This window comes from Lipophrys pholis (genome assembly GCF_963383615.2).
Source record: "Lipophrys pholis genome assembly, chromosome: 8".
Lineage (NCBI taxonomy): Eukaryota > Metazoa > Chordata > Actinopteri > Blenniiformes > Blenniidae > Lipophrys > Lipophrys pholis.
The window spans coordinates 17,016,500-17,037,896 of NC_137630.1; the positions used below are offsets into that span (position 1 = coordinate 17,016,500).

At 39.4% G+C, this 21,397-nt stretch overlaps 1 protein-coding gene across 1 annotated transcript; it reads left to right on the plus strand.

Annotated features, from left to right (window-relative positions):
- The first annotated feature begins 1,561 nt into the window (after window positions 1-1,561).
- bcas1 (brain enriched myelin associated protein 1) lies at window positions 1,562-18,437 on the plus strand. The gene is made up of 15 exons (XM_080469217.1): window positions 1,562-1,642; window positions 1,783-1,845; window positions 2,059-2,143; window positions 3,216-3,838; window positions 8,588-8,773; window positions 10,163-10,222; window positions 10,421-10,456; window positions 10,722-10,937; window positions 13,179-13,211; window positions 13,340-13,408; window positions 13,724-13,765; window positions 14,693-14,812; window positions 14,926-15,006; window positions 15,337-15,558; window positions 17,268-18,437. The coding sequence occupies exons 2-15, from the start codon at window positions 1,807-1,809 to the stop codon at window positions 17,331-17,333; spliced, it is 1,878 nt and encodes a 625-aa protein (XP_080325343.1). The 5' UTR covers window positions 1,562-1,642; window positions 1,783-1,806; the 3' UTR covers window positions 17,334-18,437.
- Window positions 18,438-21,397: the final 2,960 nt, after the last annotated feature.

Genomic DNA, 21,397 nt, shown 5'->3' on the forward strand with positions numbered 1-21,397 from the left:
AATATTATCATCACACTATTAATTAGCAAAATAGATATTTGTGATTTGTTTCATAATGTTTGATAATCACTCTCTTTAATGCTGCAAAACATCAGAAATATTTTTTTTTATATTTTCATCTGTGTTGAACCATTTTCAGTCATACCAACAGGCTATATATTGTTTTGAAGTCATTATTAATGTCTTTATTTAAGCAAAACATCTCTTGATGCACCTAACAAGTTATTGTATGAACCGGAACTGTTCCTATGTAAATATTTCCACTGCAAATAGTACTGCGCCCAAGTTCAAATATTTACTTGATGGGTTTGCAAGGTGCGAATGCTATTAATCCATTTATGACTAGACTTAGGTGTATCACCTCAAACGGACACTTGTCTGCATTCGGGCAGCATAATGAGGAATCATGTTATTTTGACCTGACTCCCATAAATCTGTCAAGTCCAGTATTTCAGTCATAAAAGCAATGCTCTTTTTGTAGTAGTTGTGCCGCTGATAAAACTAGCGGGCTGTTCTGCATCAGTACACGATGAAGAGTTTGCTTGAGGTCTCTCAGCTGTAGGCTTTGCATGAAGTCATAAGTGCACAATCCAAACAGGGGAATCCAACTCCCACCTCAGTATGCAGGCTATAAGCCACAATTGGGACATTGTGTTCATGGATTCCAAGTCTCACCATGTAAAAACTTTGACAAATACTTTTTCTTTCAATTTCTTTTGATTTCTTTTGAAAACAACTCTAATTTGCACATTAGATGTTTGGTTGATTTGCATCAAAATTACTGGGTTTTCAGGGATAAAACGTAGTAAGTCATAAGTTCATGTTGCAAGGACTGACTGTGGTGACCCCTGTAGAAGAGAGCAGTCGATCAGACATTAAGAAACAAACAAATTATGGATGCTTGGCACATCAAAGCTGCAAAAACAGGATATAAAATTGCTATTTTTGATCATTATTGTTTATGCGTTGACAGGGACTTAATGGCACCTCAAAACAACCATTCAAAAGCAGATGATTTCATTACAGAACTGTCAGCCTTGATTACTTGGAACAATAAGGCAGACATTTGGTCTGAGCAACTTAAAACATTTTTTCTATTATTAGCTTAATAAGAAACTAATCCAGCATTTGTCTGATGGGCATTTGTCAGTTTTATTCAGTTAAATCTTTTAGTACAAACACACTTTCAAACTGCTCATGAACTGAGTGTTAAAATGCTTCGAGGTTTCTCTTTAAATCAGGTTAAAATGAAAGTGTTTGAAATGCAAATGAGTGTAATTCATCTAACTGAGTGCCAGATAAGTTTAGCTGGTCCAGATCCTGGTTTGCTAACAATAGATCCAGAAGTACCCTATCATCGTGTGATTGATTAGACTGTTCACCTTATAATGTTGTCAGGCACTTCAAAAATAGATTTATTTATTTTATAAGTTAATCATGTGCTTCGACCAATGAGCAACAATGGACCTTTCACTGGAGGAGATCCAGTTCAATACTTGAAAACCGTCACACCCTTGAAAAGTCCACATATAATCGGCTGTTAATAGTACAGCTGGGCAGGAGGAGCAAGTGTATCTCTCAGAGACATAGATTTTTCTCCAGAGGAGGACATCCCTTATTTTTCTTGCGGAAGTACAACAAGGTAAGACATGTGAGTTAAGGCTATATCAACATTTTAAAAGCAGTCACTCAATACCTGCTGCTGATTATGGGAGTATATGCTGTTCTCATTACAAAACATCATTTCTGTTTTCTATTTGTCTTTCTTTTTTTTTGTTAAAGTTGCTTGTTTTGACTGGAAACGATATGGGAAACGAGAATTCGAAGAGCCCTGAGCTAAAAAAGGTAAAAACTATGACACTAAAGTCCTACATGTAATGCAGGTAATTTCTTTCTTTTTTATTTTTATTTTTCTGAAAATACTTTGATACTTATATGTCTATAATGTCTATATATGTCTTCTATATAAGAAGAAACTGGACTTATCTTGAAAATATAACACTGCGTAAGATTGACCTGCAAACTTGACATTCACTGTGGTTAATTTGTTCCTTGTAGGAAGAAAAAATTCCTGAGAAACATGAGAACGGATTAGTGAATGGCACTGCTCCAAATGCCACACCTAACGGGATGCACATTGATGGTGAGTGCAATTTTATTTTTTAAGTTGATGTTGAAAATAATAATTTATGACATTAGTGCGTCATGGCAGACGTGCATGCAGACTCAATGGAAAAGGGGTGACCTACCGCTCATCAAACAGTTATTCAGTTTGAATGCAATTTGGGAAATTTGTTGTTTAGTCAGTCTTTGACAGGGACAATCAGCTGATTTACCGTGCCCGTGTTGGATTAGTGAGAAGTGCCTCTGTAATGCTATGTAAACACAGTGACTCCCGTCTGGACTGTGTCAAGAGTCTCCCAATGTAAACTGTAGGCGTAGCCCCATGAAGAATGAGCAGCCATATATCCTGTCACAGTGTGGTTTGTGTCCATGCACAAGCAATAACACTGACAAATGGTTGCCAAGCTCAGAGTTTGTCTAAGCCCTGGTGTTGAGGCTGCATATGATCGTCACGTGTCAGTCAGCCTGTGTTGACTTCCTTAAAACCTGCAGACATCAGTTTTAATGCTGCAGGGCGGAATCTTTTCCTTCATATATACATTTTGGCTCAGAGATTGCTGTGTATATCTTAAAGTGGTAGTCTGTAACCTCTTTCATCACTCAAATAACATGCAAGGCCTGTTTTTCTGGGATAGGGGGTGTCACTACCCTCCCTTCTGCTGCAATACTTTTTTAATTTCAATTTGTACTAATTGTATTTATTACGTGTCTTTTTTTTTTTTTTTTTTTTTTCTTTCTGCTGTACAGTTGTTCTGTGCTCAGCAGGTTTCATTCCAATTGTACAAGAACATTTACATGTTTGGGATTCCACCTTTCTCTGGTTTGTTCAGAAATACCTGACGTATAAACTTCAGGTGTCAGTTTAAGTTACCAGCTTCTGAAGTCAGGAGTTATTTTCTATATATGATATTTTTAAAGGGAGGGTTTTTTTTTTTTTTTGCTATTACCGTTAGTTTTTCTGTAACAAAATTGCTCTTGTTAGTTGTTGTATTATTACACCTATTGGTCAGTTTGTGTCAGTTACTAAGTCCTTTGTATTAGTACTTTAGTCTTCTGTTTACTTTGTAACAACAAATTCTTCTGGTTTGTAGGCACAGCCAAGAACGAAGCTGTCATTCAGCAAAATGGTAAACCACTATCTTCAAGCATCCCCATAGATCCAGCTGAATATGTGATTAATGACTCAGAATCCGAGCGTGCCAATGATCAAGTCATCCCTGCAATCCCTGACGCCACCACTGAGAAACTTACCAATGGTGAAGTCACCCCCGAAATCCCCGCCGCCGCCAACGAGCAGCTCGCCAATGATCAAGTCACTCCTGATACCCCTGAAGCAACCAATGAGAAGCCTGACAATGACAAAGTCACTCCTGATTCTACTGACGCGCCCAGTGAGCAACTATCCATTGGTCAGGTAACTCCTGATACCCCTAATGCCATGGATGAGAAACCTTCCAATGACCAAGCCACTGCTAATGCCCCTGATGCCACGGATGAGAAGCCAGTCGACGCTCATGTCACATTTAATGTTCCTGAAGCAACCACTGTGAATGAAGAACTCAAGAGTCCGAAAAAAGAAAAAGTTAATATTTTTGGCAAAATGTTCAAAAAGAAAGAGTCTTCACCTCCTCCACCTAAAGCTGAGGCTGTTGAAAAAAAAGAGCCGTCAAGTAACGATCAATCGGATGTCAGTCTTCCAAATGAAGTACAGGTGGTGAGTACTCTTCTCTTATATATTTCTGTAGTATATTGCAGTAAACTTGTTTTTATTGTTAAGAAAATACATGAAGACACCTCAGTCAGCCAGAAAATATACCATGTTTAGAATCTTGCATCTATAGTCTGATAAATTCTACTATATACCAGTGAGAACTAAACAAGATATTTCTTCACAATGATAATTACAGGCACTGTAGTTTATCTTAAAGTTAAAAAAACAAATGTGGGGTATTGTTAAGACAAAAACAACAACTTGCACTGTTTACTCCTGAAACTGTTTCTAAAACACTCTCAAAAGCTAATCTAGGGGATGTTCTCTGCAGCTTTACACTGTGTTTGTACTGTATTAGGTTTCTTCAAGTATTCCATCTTTCTCCCACAACACAGAAACAATGTTAGAGTTAGGTAATGGATAACTGGATGAATGTATATGGTAACAATCAGTGTTTTTTACTTCTCAGTGCTACAAATGATATTTATATACTAGACAAAGACATTATATTGTTGGTTCTGATCTCATCATGAGATTTGTTAAGATAATAAACAACAGAAAAGTGCTCTTTTTCAACACAAACTTGATTGAAATCACTTTGACGGTCTATCCTGTTGATATCTTTGAAGATACGAAAATTAGGAGTGAACTATGTAACGACATATTATATTCACACCAAAAGTCCTTGTCGACTGCATGGTTATCACATGTCCCCAAATGAACATAGCCTGTATTTCATCTAAACATGGGTGTTGATTTTCATGGTGAAGGATTCAACACTGGAAGATGGAGTCACTGCAGATGTCAACGGTCGAGGATATCAATGCCAAACAGCGGAAATGTCCACACAGACTGACAGAAGCCTTTCGGCAGATGTTTCAACTCAAACTGACAGCGAAGACGATGACACCACCAACATCACTGAAGGCCCAGGAGAAGAAGGATTCATGGTGACGCCTGCAACAACTAAGGAGGATCCACAGGATGAATTTGTGGGTGCCAGTATTGGGGTAATGTTGGAAGACAACACAAGAGACACAACCTCAATGAACCAAATGGCTGGCTTCATCATGGAGAGCATGTGTGAGACTATGTTGTTCAGAGTAAAGAGGATGGATTTCACGAAAAATTTCCGGCCGGAGCCAGAGCTCCAAATGACTGCAACACCTGAATCTCACTCAGTCAAATCCGTGACAGAAGATCACATTGCCGAGGAAAAGCAGACTCCAGACAACATGTCACTGGAGGTCCTTTACAACCTTCCAACAGTGGTGGCAAATTGCATTGAAACAGTTTTGGCAGCTGAAAATGAGACCACTGACGACACCTATATGATCACATCAGCACCCGCAGTGGATGAAGTAATTACTGGAGGCAACGGTGAAGAAGCTGGAGACATGTCCGCTGATGTTGTGCTGATTGAAACTGCTGAACCCGAGCCTAATTCTGTCACTCCCGAGGCTGCAGAAGCGAATGTCATTCGCTCCCTAGATGGACAATCAGCTGTAATGGTGATGGAAGCAATCTACGAGGTTGTGCACGAGGAGCCAATCCTCACACCTGCCAACCAAGATGTTTCTGCCTTTTTCGAGAACGAAATTCAAGTTAAGGTGGAAACTGCCCACGAAGAGGTCACCGCTGGAGTCAAAAATACACAAGAAACTGAGGAACGGGACAAATTTAGCCCGGGAGCTGCTGATGAACTTTGTCCATACATTGGCCTGCTGCTCACTGTAACTGCTTGTGATGAAGCAGCAGTCCAACCTCCAAGTGAAAATACCCAGCAGTCACATCTTTTTCAAGATGTCATTGATGCGCTCACTCGAGAGTATGAACCCACCGCGTCCACTTCTCAGGAACCTTCCACCGTTAATGGCGGCTCATTGGTGGAAGACGTCCTGGGTGCTGCAAGTTTCATGACCCCAAATCGAGAACAAGAGCCAAATCCCCCCTTTCCTCAACTACAAGTCGAGGCTCTTCCAGGGGCTTCATCAAATGAGAATGAGACCGTGATGGAGAGTATTGAAGTTCATGTCCTTATCCGGGAATCATCTACCGAAAGAGAAATCCCAGAGGCTTCCTGTTTTGAGAAGTTCAACAGAGCAGAGCAGAGACACCATGTCTCTGAAGGTGATCTGGACGAAGCCGGCTGGACGTCAATAAAAAGACCAAAGAAGAGTCCAAGACCTCAAGATAAAGATGCACCTGGCAAGTTGTTGAAGAATATAGCTCTGTCACTTGTTGAAGCTGCTTCAGAGAAGCTTAAGTTCGCTAAAAAGGTCACCGGGAAACCTAAAGTTACACAAACAAGATTGATTGACAACTCTGCAAAGAGAAGACTGCTCCAGCTGAAGCGCCAGTGCGAGACGCTGATGGAAAAGACAGAAACCGCAGTGGGATGTGTTGATGTGAGCGCCTTAAATCTGTCAAGCCTACTGATTCCAACCGTGTCATCCCTGAAGAGCCAGTGGAGGAGAGTGAGCAGCATCCCACATCTGCAAGCTTGTGTTGGTCCTCCAAAGATTATTGAAGATATAGTTACACATAAGGCATCATGGGGAAAAAAACAATTCTTCAATCACTAACAAAGAAGACGACGTTGTTCTTCTTTAAAACCGGACATTGCCATAAAGCTCAGGAAGAGATGAACCAGCGCTCTCTAAAGTTTAAGAACAGAAGCTTCAGATGTGATGGAAAGTATGTGCAACTGTTCAGATCTGCTCTTTAAACATTGTGATTTCTAGAAATGGTTCAAATATTTCTTTCAGCATTTCAAAATAGTATTTTCATTTTAATTTATCTACCATTCCAGTTATTAATCTACCGTATCAGTATTTATCAGTATTTTTGATAATAAAGGTGACTGCAGTGTATCTTTGTGTGCTGTGCCTCGAAGACCTGCAAAAAACTATTGAACTGTCAATGTTTGCTGTTTTGATCACTTCACAGCAACCCTGAAATGTGACAACAAAAGGTAACTGTATTTCTAACCTTTGTGAATAAGCTTTGCACACAGAAAGTTTTGAAATTGAATGTTTTAAGTGAAAATAAATGCGAAAAATGTGGAGTAAATTAAAAAATTAAATAAAATTTAAAAAGGCATTTCAGAATTTCATTTTTAATGTAAAGCAACAAGTATCACTTATATAGATTTTTTTTTTTTTTCATGGCTTCAGTCCCAAAACATTTCACCCATTCATGCACACTAGGGATGTCCCGATCCGATCGGTAGATATCGGATTGGGGCCGATATTGGGGATTTGTGAGTGATCGGGATTCGGCAAACCCAGCCGATCACCCCGCCGATCTTAAAAAAACAAAACAAAAAACTGCGGTCCGCAACGTCACCTAATAACCACAACAATCACGGAATACAAGCTCCTGTTGAGCTGTAGAAGCTAGAAGCAACGGAGCGGGGCCATAAACCTATAAAACTAGAGTTATATATAGTGGTTTATGTGTTTATGTTCAGAAGTCTACTTCTAAATTTCTATGTGGTCTGTCCTCTTCTGCTTTTTTATTGTGTTTGTTGAGTCACAGCGCCCCTTAAGGCCTGACAAGTGTACTACATGCCCTGAGGCCTCGTGTTGAGCCGTGTTCATAGTGAGGTGTGGACGGTTTGTTGGGAGCAGGCCAGGAAGGAAAAAGATCGTTTTTTTGTCGTGTGGATGTACCCTCAGTCTACAACAACAACTAATGAGAAAGAGAAGAATTTTGATTCAATAAGTGAGTTTTACAATAATTTCTAGCTAAACAAAGCTTCTGCCAATAGTGCTTTTAGCTTCAGACATCTTAGTTGCTCCAAAAATAGACTATTGAGTATATTTGCAATAGCAATGTGAGTATCGGATCGGGTGAATATCGGTATCGGCCGATATTCAATTCTGAAAAATCGGATCGGTGTCGGGGGCAAACAAGTGTGATCGGGACATCCCTAATGCACACTATTACAAACCAATGTTGACAGGTGACATTTAAGGAGCTCAGCTTCCATTATGACCATTGGAAGCATTTAGAGTCAAGTGTTATTCCAATGGAGTTGTTCTAGAATTTGACTGCAAATGTTATTGTGTTAACACGTTACTGGTCTGACCCACTTGAGATTGAATTGGGCTGAATGTTGCTCCTGGAATAGAATTAATTTGTGACCTCTGTCAATGACCCTAACGTGGAAACACTAACTATCAAAGATGCCTGGCTGAATAATGCTCAGTATCCCTCGTAATGTGAATAAAAAAAAAAAAAAAAACGCTGAAATGTACAAAAAGATTAAATATTTTCAATAAAAAACTACATAAAAAACATTGAATCTCTCAGCCTTTTTCTTCTCCGTCTTTAGTAGTCATGTTTTACGTTAAATTGTTTGGCATCAGAACACCTTTAGAGACAAATAAAGCTGAACTAAAGCCACAAACTAGTAAGACAACCCATGATGAACAAGTTAAATTCATTCACAAAAAAGTCAGAGTTCATTAGTTTAAACCACCGTCTTCCTGAGGACACAGCAAGGTATTTGACTTTGCTGACATTTCTCAGGGCATAACTCTCACACATTGTTGAATATCAACGAGTGAGGGGTGGGACACACACATTAATAAAAGGGCGATTGTTGGCAATGCCCCCGAGTAGGCAGAGGCATGGTTGGAATTGTGCTCCCATCTCAATGCTGCGATTAAGACACTCGCTGCTTGCATTTCAGCTCTGCTGCTCTAACATAAATCTCAAAGGCTAATTCTCTGTGATGGTGTATAGGAGACAGCTGGCAGTCCAAAGCAGGAACCTGATGCATTAGTGAAGCCAGGACCTGAGACTCCAGAATCTGATCCACAGCCAGAAGAAAAAGCTCCTGAAACTGAAGAGGCGAACGGTGAGCCTGTGGAAAGCCAAGAGGAGACGGACCCAGAAGACAACCCAGTTATGAACTTCTTCAAAACCCTAGTAAGTGGCACTATGGGGAGTTGGGTGTGGTACATTTACTCGATGTGTGTCTTTTTGTAAAACCAGATCACCTAAAAGGAAACGGAATTTATCTGCAACTTTCTTTGAATGCAGTTGCTCAAACAGCAGAAACAAATTCATTTGTCATCTGATTATTTGTAATGTCTCACTTAAGCTGAGGTGTTTGGTAATTTCCCTGATGAGCCTTTCTGTCAATGATAATATTTCAGTAAACAGGATGCAATAATACTAGTAATAATACAGTTGTTTTTATAGCATATAAAACTGTGTGTCTAAAAATGTTCAAACCAAAAAAACTGCAAAACCATTAAGGAAATTGAAATATAATTGTAAAATAAAGTTAACTAAACTAAATAATAAACAAAAAAGGAAGGGGACTGAAATAATGCAATAAAATGAGAAAAATAATATTTATAGAAATATGAATTAACATTTTAAAATGCACTAAAATGAATTATTAAATTAAATTAAATTAAATTGGGTCTTAAGAAGTGATGTAGAATAACTCACAGATTCAAATAAAATAAAAAATAAATTCAAATATTCAATTCAAATAAAATGCTTGGCATGGCTTTCTTTTTCAGTTTGTAATTTAAAACATCAGAGCATCTGAGGCTGAGCGATCTGTAAAATCTTAAAATTAATTCAGAAGCAGACATGGAGCCAAAAGTGGGACACTAAAATTGGATTTATTTGTTGTATGGATTTGTTATTTTATTCAATGTAAAAGTTTGGAAAAAGTTTTGGAGTATTACTGTTTAAGGAACTGACAGTATTCATGACCGAAATCTGCCACGATGGCAGCGCCTGATTGAAAACCTTACAACAAGCAGCTCTTGTATTTCCTCTTCATCGTGCTGTCTTTTGGATGTATGCCGCTTTAAAGAGTTACCATTGCCCTAGCCTCATGCTAATCAAGTCTTTGAACATGCGGGAATGTGGCGGCCCATTGTTCAACCCATAGTGTGAGCTCACAAGGGAGGCCTGTGCGGTTGGAAGTTGAGATTTGTGAAGATAGAGCGAGGGCAGGCCTACGCCATCTCCAGAGCACAATGGCTGTCACAATGATAGCGCATGTACTGTATGTGCTCTGTCAGGGAGCCCAGTGTGCACTCTGTGGGCCTCAGTGAGCTTACCATAAAGGCCTATGTCTGCACCAATGAAAGGCTTCTCTTTCATACAAATAATTATTTTTCTGTTGCTGTTACATCAGCTGTGTCAGCCTCTGACACTGCAGCTTTGCTGATGTATACATCAAATCCCATAATGCATCATAATGCTACACATTGTGTATTATGCACCATGCATTATGCTTCTGTCTTGCACAAATAGTTGAACATGCTTATTTTTCTTCTTGTCATTGTACAGGTGAACCCCACAAAAACATCCAAACAGGAAACAGCTACTCCTGATGCAGCAAAAGATCAGGTGATAAAATGTTCCTTATGTATTTATATTGCAACAATACACCTTTTTTTATTTCCTTCTTCTGCTTATTGCATTTTTCTATTTCTATTCGCAGTACTTGTTACATCTGTTGCTGTTTTAAAGGAGCTTCACTGATCTTTCTTTGATTCAAACTAACATAATTTGTCAAACTACTCATTTTTTTCCGTTGCAAAATAGTCCCAGATGGAGAGCCAACCGGCAGCAACAACTACTGTGAGCATATAGCCCTTAGCATGTTTTGTTTGCATAACAAATTTCACAATTCAGACAAAACTAATGACTATATGTGACTTTATTTGCTCATTTCCCATAAATACTCCATAGTTGATAAGCCATTTTTGCCCCATCCTTTCTAATATTACCTTTACATTAATGTCATTTTGCTGTGAAAATTTGCATGTGGATAGTTTTTTTTTTTTAAGTTTTTTTTTCTCCAAACAAAATCAGAATTTGTACATATCCTTGCTTTTGTTTGAAGGTTGCACAAATATCTGAACCGCCTGCACCACCCAAAGGGATGTCTATCCCACCGCCGCCTCCTCCGGAGCCACCCAAACTGGACGTCAAAGGAGAACCTAGTGGCAAAGCTGCAAAGCCCTCGCCTAAGGAAGAACCGAAAGCTGCGGCAAAGGAAGTCGAGTCCTCCAAAGGAAAATCAGCCAAAGGTGTCCTGAGCAGCTTCTTCCGCCAAAAGGTAAAAGAAAAAAAAACTAAACAAAGAGAGCCAATTAAGGCCGTTTCACATTAGACCTCAGGCAGGTTTCTGCTGCATGTTCCACAGTGTGTTGACATCATTTGAAACATACCGTATGTGAATTTGAGGTACGGATAGGAATCAAGACACCCAAAGCCAAAGGTGCTTCAACAAGTGGAGCCAATGCAAAGACTGCAGCTGTGGTACAGTAGATTATTATACTCTTTAACTGACCATGGATCATTCTGCTACTACTAACAGAGCAAAGGCTGACCTCTAAGGAGCTCTCTAACTGGAGCTGCAACTTTGTACGAACATTTCTTCCTGGAAAAGCAATCCATCTCTTGGGAGAATATGGTTTTGTTCAAGACTTTGGAGAATGTGACTCCTTTATAATTTAGTGTGAATTCAGGAAATGGAAAAAGAAAATACTTCAAATGATATAAATGTCAGCTTCGCACCTTCGTTTATACCAAACTCCGCATTCATGGGAAATATGGATGTTAGTGAATTGCAAAAATCATCTTGTGACATCTGGTTATGTGACTTCCTCCTAATAATTCCTGAATCTTTGCACAATGTCTAACATGCACAACCATTTGCTTAACAATAGAATGAAGTGTAGAATGAGGAGAAACAGTGAACATGGCTCTGGCAAATTCAAAAGAACACCCAATCAACACCTTTACAGCTCAGTGACAAACACATCCAATCTTTCCTCTTAAAACTCTGCTCATTCACTCTTAGCTCATCAGGAAGTTGTTTTATCCAACCAATTAACTGTTACAGTGTATGGACATACTATCGCACCATCATTAAAATCAGCTTATTGCTCCAAATAGGATTCTAGTGTACGGACGTAAGGCCGTGGCACTCGCTGCATTGTCCCGTGAAAAGTCTTAGCATAGCATTACATTTGCTGCCGCTTCATCAAAATAAGCAGCAGAAGAAATCTTGGGGTCAGGTGAATGTATTTTCCGAACAAGTTTTTGTCTTTTTCTTTTTATCCAAGAAATAATTAATAGGAATAAACAGAAGCAGTGAAATATCAGCCTCCAGCACCTCATGAACCTACATGCTAAGCTGAAGATCAAATGTCCCTGCTCACCTCTAGTTCACAAAAATGTTAAAAAAATAAAAAATTACTTGAGTGAGGCACAATTTCCACTTAGAATTCCACTGAATTGGTACTTTGTGTGTGTTGCTTAAGTCTTGCAAGAATGTCGCAGAAACTCCCTGCAAACTGTTTGGGAGTTCACATGTGTCACATAACTAGACTTGCTGAAGATCCCCAATGACATGCAATAAATAGAATTCAGAGTTTTTGTAGAAGCAGTACTATCGGTATATACCAATACCAATACCTACATGTGCAGCCATTCACACACTTAAATATATATATATATATATATATATATAAAAAAACTTTTAACATTGATTAAAAACATATTTACTTTTAACTAGTACCTAATATGTAAATATGGATATTTGAACAACAGCAATCAATCGAAAAACAAACACATATGATGTCCGACATGTTAGTATTTTAGTTATTTGACCCCCCCCCCCCCCCCCCCCGCCATCATTTTGTCATCAGACATAGAAGCTGCTGGAAGAAGACCGGACAGACATAGTAACATGTTTGCAACTCGTTTAAAACCCGTGAACAACTGTGTGAACATTTCAAGATATTCCCGGAACTCTTTGAAAAAGAGACTTAAGTAATTGCCAACCTGGGTTTTAATGAGAGTGTAATGATTTTCTTTGACTCATCTAACACTTCTGACCAATCCCTTTAACCCTTTCCTGAGTTAACACACTGAACCTTTGAATAACAACATCTCCTGTGCTTCAGAGGCTGTGATGAGATTTCCCTCTCGACACGTTGGCTTTCACACACACACACACAAAAAAGACTTTCTTCGTCATCCTGCAGACAATCAAGGATGTGCATGAGGCAGCAGTAGAGGTACAGGTACAGGTACAGCCAGAGGTAGAAGTACGGGTAAACGAGAGAATCTGCTTCATCTTCTCTGTTTCATTCAGGAAAAGCTCTATGAATCTATGCTGGAGTGATTGTGGTAATTACCTGCACAAATAAAACATCAGGACTTCCTCTGACTTGAAGTGTCACTGAAGTCACTATAAACCATGTTCAGCGTGTTCCATTTCAGACAACCTGCGTGTTTGATTCCGGTCTTTTATACGAACAACCTTAAACAAAGCAGTTTTGCTCTGCAGGAGACACCAGTGGAGGCTCCAGAGTCGGTGCAGGTAAATTAAACCAAACTTTTATGTGTTGTCCTCTTTTTTTTAGGGAGTGGAGCAAGCTTCTCATTTTCAGATTACATCAGCATTTTACTGGCTGTTTTTACATGTTCTAATGAATCTGCGTTTGTCAGACTGAAGATAAGGTTGATCTTCAGGAGGCAGCAGTGGAGGTGGCTGAGTCATTTGTAGGCGAAGTGCAGGTAAACGGGCCACAAACGCTGAGGAGTATTTATTTGCGACTCAATGGACTTCTCTCACTGTTTTCACTTCACTTTTGCCAAATAATATCTTGTACCACATGTAATATTTTATTAACTCCAAACTAACACGCACACACGCTGATATTTGCAATTCACAAAATACATTTCAAGGCATAAATTGTCCATCACAGAGGTTCATCACACTGCAAGTTCGCCGCTTGTACGTTGCGCAATTTACCAACAACAAATATCAGTGCACGATTTATTTCTAGTATCCAGTAGAACAACTGATTACAATCATATTTCCCTTTCCAGCAAGTGTTTGAAGACTTACTACACCCAGAGGTAGACACTGAGGTAAATTACTGAAGAGTAACATTTTGGGAAACAAGCTTATTTCTGTCTTTTCTTTCTATGTCTCGTATTTATGCTTTTTCATCTTCTAGTTCGGTGGCAGATTTGAAAACAAACCTAAAGATAATTAGACGTGTGTACAGAAAGCAAGCGATTTCATAGAACCTCCTAAATACAGTATTTATCTTGGTGAAGGTTTTTCGTCTGGATTCAAAGAAGTGGCTTTTGAAGTACAAAATGTGTTAAACTGTTTGGATATAGTTGGTTTTGGCTCTTATGCTAAGCGAAGATGAAACATTTGCTCAAATTGAGGAAATTAACTTGCTTGTATCTCTAACTCGCCCCAGTAAACTCTGTGGACTGTGGATTCAAACGAGGGACTTTTTAAATACATGGAAACAAGTTGAAGTGGCTCGTTTCTTTTTCCTCTTTTTTAAAAGAAGCTTTACAGGTGCATCAAAAACCAAGGATTGAAAAGTTCATTGGCTTGTTTCATTTTGAATATGAATAATCAAGGCTTCTGACATCTTATCTCGTGTAATATTCTGACATTTTTAAATACTTTCTTTCTGACTTAAATGATTTAAAACCTAAAATGACCCAAAAATAGCTTTTCAGTTTATGTTCAATGCATCTAAGATGAAGTTGATCTCCAACTTTTCCATTACATTCCTTTTCTTTTAGATGCATCTGTATTTATTTATCTCATGGTGATGTGGCCTTCTTTATTCTTCCGGGACCCGTTCTTATCTTCAACTGACTTTCTCTCTCTTTCCTGCCTAATCCTGGATACTTTCCCTCGTTCACCTCTTCTTTCATATCACAGGTGGCAGCTCCTGCTTTCACTGAGCCCACTTCATTGATGCCCAAGCCTTTGATTTGTAAATATCTCATGAAGCGTCTCTTCCTCTTTGCTGTTTTGGATAAAAGAAGGTGGATCCCTCGAAAACGGGCACTTTGGAGGCAGCTGCTAAACCAGAACCGCCGGCACCTGTTCAGGAGGAGAAGAAACCCTCAAAATCACCTTTTCTTTCTCTTTTCAAGCCCAAAGTAAGCATCTCTTCAATGAAGCCCCTGTCATTGCCTGTAAACTTCTGAAAGTCCCTCGTGTGAATTTTGATAAGACCGCTTCAGAATAAGTAACAGATTTATGTGAATTTGAGGCACTGTTAGATCACATGACCACAAAGGTCCAAGCAGCCTCCACAAGTGGAGTTCGCCTCCTCAGGAAAACGTCTGGACTGGTAAATACAGACGACCTCTTGTGAAAAGATGCATTATTAACCAGAATATTAAAACACGCTCTAAACAGCTTTGCTGCTGTCCACTTTCTGGTACATTTGAATATAAAATGACACATCTGTGTATATGCGCTCCCCCCTCCCCCTTTTTATAATGATGAGATCACTAAAGCAAACAGTGCCCTAACAGCAGATGCACGCCTTCATGTCCCTTCAAAATGTTATCTCAAAGTCCATTTGCACTCGAATGAGCAACCACGAGTGTGCATATCCTTTCCTGATCAAGAGCTGGGATAATTTAATCTTCTCTATTACGCGCTGGAACATTTTCAGGCAGCTGCACCCAAGAAGGAGGCCGCGAGCCCGCCTGCAGCAGCAGCGGAGGCTGCTCAGGCAGCCAAAGCCAAGGAAGAACCTAAAGCAGCGGCCAAGTCTGTCGAGGTGGTCGTAGATAACAAGGCAGCTCCGGCGGCCTCCCAAGCTGCAGACGACGCAGCCAAAGGGGCTAAGAAACTGGAGAAGAGGAACTCCATCCATGGGTTCTTTAAAAATCTGGTGAGGAGAACTTCAGGTGACTGCATGCCAGCACAGTAGTGAGGTGGTCAGCACTTTTTTTTTTTTTTTTTTATGGTATATACATATACAGTAAATATAGTAACATACAGGTGGATGTTGTTGTAATATCGGTCAAGATCACTGAAATGAACAGTTGCCCAGACTCACTGGAAAAATATCAAATCCTACTCAATCGGATTGTTACGGTTAAGCACATCCGAGATGTTGTTGTGAGTATTAGAAAAGTCAAAATGTACAAAACAGAAAGCGTTTAACTTAAAGCATGTTCCAGTTTTTTTTGTCGAAATATGTTTACCATTGGATGGCACGCATGACAATGGGAAACCAACTTCAACAAAATATAAAAAATAGGGCAGATAAAAAGGATTCCGTGTTAAGATACCTTGTGATTTGAAATATGTATTTACATAAATTTAGTAATTCCAAAAATGGAATACTGAAAAGTTTTGGACTTATTGTACTGTACACACGTTTATCAGATCATAATGAAGGATGATAGATCCTGAACAATGTCATTCGATAGCTTTCCTAATGTAATATTGGCACAAGCGCCTGTGGTTTTCTTATTGTTTACTTTAAAATGATCTATTTTCCTCAAAGGGAGGCATGACATGTTTCTGTAATTTGCTCCTGGGTACACTTTACAGTCCATTTATATCCACTAGATGGCGGCAACTACAATTCAGAATTACATTTACCTTCTTTTTACTGAAAACAAAGCAGATGAACACACCCTGCTATGCATCCTAAATATGTCAGCGCTCACCTGCTGTGTGTTCCTTTTAAGAAACAACTTGCACTGTGTCCTCAGTGTGATCTAATTCAATCCAGTCATTTATGAAGAGAAGAAAAAATGAAGAAGTGCCTCCCTAAAGTAGGATATTACTTCACATTACTAAGAAATGCAATAAACCTTTAAAGTGGAGTTATTGCATTCTTTGAGAGTTGGGTGTTTTCACCACTGGGTGTGGCTGAAGGCTTTGCAGGACTATTTTAGTTTGGTAACCTAAGACGGTATCAAACAGCATCAATACATGCCATGTTTATACACCTTGCTGATGTTTTACCACATTCTGGTTTAAACGGTTATCTGAATGGATTTACATTTCCGCCGGATTTCTACAATACCTTTCACAATGCTTTTATCACATCCTTTACTTTACGAAATCATATTATCCTACAATGTTAAGCATGTCCATTAAAGGCATGTGTATTGTCATAAATCTATACGTCCTTGTTTTAGAGAAATTTAGTTACAATATCCCAAATACTTAAAAAAAAATACTTAAAAAAAATACTAAAAAACATACATATCTCTTTTGTCTCACATTGTTGCACTTCCTTCAATTTATCAGTGTTTAGTTTAAGATACATAACATAAAGAACCCCCTCGGTTTTAAATATTAAACGATGATCTTCAAAAAGGATTTCATGATCCTGTCGTCTCATCCCACTCATCACGTGGTACTACTGTCCTGCAAATAAAGGTGTTTTTGTTTTTTGGGGGTTTTCTAAATCCTTAAATTTAATTAACCGTTTTGAAGAAAAGAGAAAACGCTCGATGCGATCATATGTTTGCTTGGCCCCTAAAGTGTTCAAACATGAGGATCAGTCACGAGAAACATAAACAGACACGAAATGTAGCAGTAAGCAAGGATTGTCAGAGTTGTTTTGTTTTTACTGTGCAGAGTCAGAAACGTCACTCTACAGACGCCGGAGTCCAGACAGAAGCAGCGACTGAGAAAGCCAAATGAAGCCACAACCAGACCTGAGGTTCACCTGTACAGCACCTCTCTCTCTCTCTCTCTCTCTCTCTCTCTCTCTCTCTCTCTCTCTCTCTCTCTCTCTCTCTCTCTCTCTCTCTCTCTCTCTCTCTCTCTCTCTCTCTCTCTCTCTCTCTCTCTCTCTGCCTCTCTGCCTCTCTGCCTCTCCCTCTCTCTCTCCAGCTCTTACTCAGCATTTCTCTCTGTCTCACTCTATCATTGCTTTCTCAACCCTCAATTACTCATAACTACTTTTTTTTTGTTACGGCTGGTTACAAAGCAAAGGTTATTTGACTGTTAAAGAAACGTGAACTGTTGTGAGCAAGAGCAGGGTGGTTCAACGTGTGGAAATCCGAAATGATCAAAGGCGAATATGTTGATATATATATATTTTTGGTCGTATAAATGTTCTGACAAGTACACAGCGATGTGTGAAACCTTTTCTACACATCTTCTCTTGGTTTCTTCAATCTAACAAGCTGGGCTTATGCAATATAAAGTTCCCTGCTTTGCTCTAACGATTATTTTTGTTCAAAATAATGTTTCTGGTTTAAAAAGCAATTTTACATAGGGTCTAAGTTTTCATAATTCATATCAGGAAATTCAGGTTGTCGCAGTAATCCATTGGTTCATTTGAAAAAAAAAAAGAAAAACACTGGAAAAAGGTGCCTCAATATATATATTTTAAAAAAGCCATTAGAATTTGAGATAAGAAACATGTTCGTTGCACTCGTGTTTAAACTATGTTTTAGCTATAAGTGGACTAAAGTACAGACGTACCATAACAGATGTGCAATGAGGTCTCATGTGATATCACAATCCTGACTGTATCATGGGGAATTGACTGTAAATGTCTTACCGCGGTGGCAAAATGGTGTCGTTGAGCAAATGTGTCCTTGTGGTACGTTTCGCAATCATCACAAATCAATACTGATCAGCTTTTAATTTGATTTCCGCACTTTGTGTTCAATAATTTATCTCAAGTCTTGTGGTGTGACTTCTTGTTGTAATTAACACGAGGCTGTCATTTGCCTGTATGTATTCTTGTATGTGTAACATGAGCTACGTTGAAGACAATAAATGAGTTCACCTTCAGTTTGTTGTTCATGGCTGTGTCATATCCCTTTTTATCTTCTGTATTTATCTTACTGGGAAACACTTTTGAAGTACGTGCGCATATCCTCATGATTAACTTTTCTGTTTTTGTTTTGGAGACACTTTAATGACACATATACACCTATAAATTGAAATCATTAGTGTGACATTGTAAACCTAATGCACAACCACAGATGAAATCAGTTTGGAGAGGAAATATTTAAAAAAAAATAGACTCACTATAACAAATTTACCCTCTCTGTTGCCCTATAAACTATGAATCAGTCCCATTTTGTGGCAATATGTGTGCCTTGTATTCAGGCCGTTCAGCAGTGTTTTCAGTCTATACACCACAAAGTGTAAGTTCAATGCACATGGTCAATATGACTCACAATAACAGATTTACTGACATAAAAGATCAATCACTCAATCATCTGTGCGTCAATATGTCTTGCGTTTTGTCAGTTTGATTGAATGATTCAGCATTTCAGGTGCTGCGGACAGCTTCTGTTGCACAGCTGCCTGTCTTGATGCACGCATTTTTTTTTACTGGGGTGAGAACTCTAGTGCGGGAGCAGAAAAGGCTGCGTCACAGGAAAGACTGTAGTGTAATAGCTTTTGAATAAAATTTGTTCAATATACCTATTTAGCAAAATGTCCAAGAAAAATGTATGCAATCTCAATATATTACCTGATGTAAAATCAAAAATGTACAGCCTTCAGCGTGCATGTTTTTCACAAACTCTCAGTCCAAGAATGGCTTCGATGTTAATGCCACTAAGTAATGAGGTCTCAGTGTTGAGTTATGTCTGATATTCTTACTGAATCAGTGCAAAGCCTCGTGAATAACTGGCAACAGAAGTTACTTTTACTGAAGAAACGTAGGTTGTCTGGTTTCTTGGGAAAGTTTATATCCCATGGCCTGGATCGGACCCTCTGGCAGGCTGATTTTAGCCCATGATCCATACATTTGACACCTCTTATCTACAAGCTTGCCCAAAGAAATGAAAGCACGCATTCTTGCACTGACTGATGTCCCATACTCACTAAACTTGTTCAAAACCTCAGAGCTATTGAGGTGTGGCTTGTGACTCACATATTATTGGGTGTAGAGGCAAATACTGTAAGCATTACTCATACGCATATGCATTTGTATTACTGACAGACAAGCAAGAGTAACGTAAAAAAAAAAAAAAAAAAAGGGAAAGAAACAAAACAATGAGAACTGGAGTGGATGCCATCATTTGTAGCTGTGTCAGACAGACGGCTGCTGGACATCGCCAATGAATGCTAATACACAGTTCTGCCGAGCCTGTAGGACACTCTAAAGATAAAGAGATAAAACATAACGATGTAAAATATCCCAGATAAAAGATGTAAAACAAGATCTAAGGGACTGAATTTCCCAGGTGAAGAAAGACCGCAAATCTTCTTCCACGTTTACGACGCAATTTCCGTGATTGATAGCAGAGTGTGCACTCATTGGAAGGATGTGTTTTAGATAGAAATGTCTGAGCCCCACCATTCACCCACCATTAAGTGATGAGTCGCAGCCCCCGGAGGCATAACTCACACGGCTCCTTTGTTATCAATGAGACGCACTCGTCTTGTATTACTGTCTATAATAGGTGTGATCGTTTTAAATTGTGCATCAAAGTAATTGCCATGGCACTGAAGGAGAGAAAGTGAGGTGCTGCTCGCACAGTTGCAGACACGTGCTCCTTTGTCTGCCCCACCCCACCCCCCACCCCCCCACGAGGATTGTGTCAATAAGATGCACTGTGACGTTTTTGCCAACAGTTTCGCTTCAGTGTGAAAAGCCCGTTTTCATCACCGGACAAAAGTATAGTGCCGAAGGAAGTAGCAGATACAAATTCTGACTGAGACACCAGGAGAACACGTGGTGGAACTTTAGATGTATTGTCCCACAATACTCAAATTATTGGGACTTCGTACGAACAAAAATGCAGCGACACACAATCTTAAGTGGAAATTATGACAATCGTGTTAAATTAGAATGAAAAAACTAAACAAGGTCACTCTAAAGCTTAGCGTTTGCTAATGTTTTTTACTTTCTTGCATGCATTCAGGTGCTTTGGCAGAGCAGATGAAGGTAACAGCTGCATGTCCCTACTTGCACCGTGTGAAGCGGAGAACTCTTAAAGGAGAGGGCTTTTCTATACGATTATGTAAGCAATCAGAGCTCGCCAGCGCTGGCCAATCCCTCCTGCATAAGCTTTTAATGAACTCACAGGCCTCTTAATGTAGAGACAGTAATAGGTATGAATTTCACAATGCAAAGACACAGAGCTGCAGATCCGCTCTGGCCACCATGTTGCTGCAGTTCATCCGAGGACAATGCTCGGGCCTGTACGAATGCAGCGAGCTCGGAGGGGGTGAAACAAGTGAACAGTGGGCAAGGAGGCCTGACGGGAGGCCCTCTGCCTGCACTCGTATGCATGGCCACAGAGCTCATCCGCAGCAAGGGGAGGGGGGGGAAACATGAGGGTGAATCTTCTCCAGGGACCAATGAGAAGACAGTGATCACAGGTTTGTGATAGGAAAATAATGGTGAGGGGATTAGCCTTTGAAAGATGGTTTCATTCACTTTAATGAAGGGTAGAATGACTAAAGCTGTCAGGCAACAGCATGTCTGTCTGCGTGTTGGAGGCAGGTTGTAACGCAATCATTGTTGGCTTGTTTTGTTTGTGGTCTTATCAGGGAGAATAATACACCGCGCTGGATGGACAGGGACTGACTACAGTCTGACAGTTTTCTTACTCAGCGACAGCTTCTGTGGGGTTGTTAAAATAAGATCTTGTGGTTTTTATGAGAGGTATTTGATAGTGAAAACAACCGGGTAGCGGATGTGTAACACTTAAAAAAATAAAAAGTACTTCAAAAATAATTCCCAACAATTGGGAATAATTACAAATCCATAAATGTCCAGCTAATTTTAA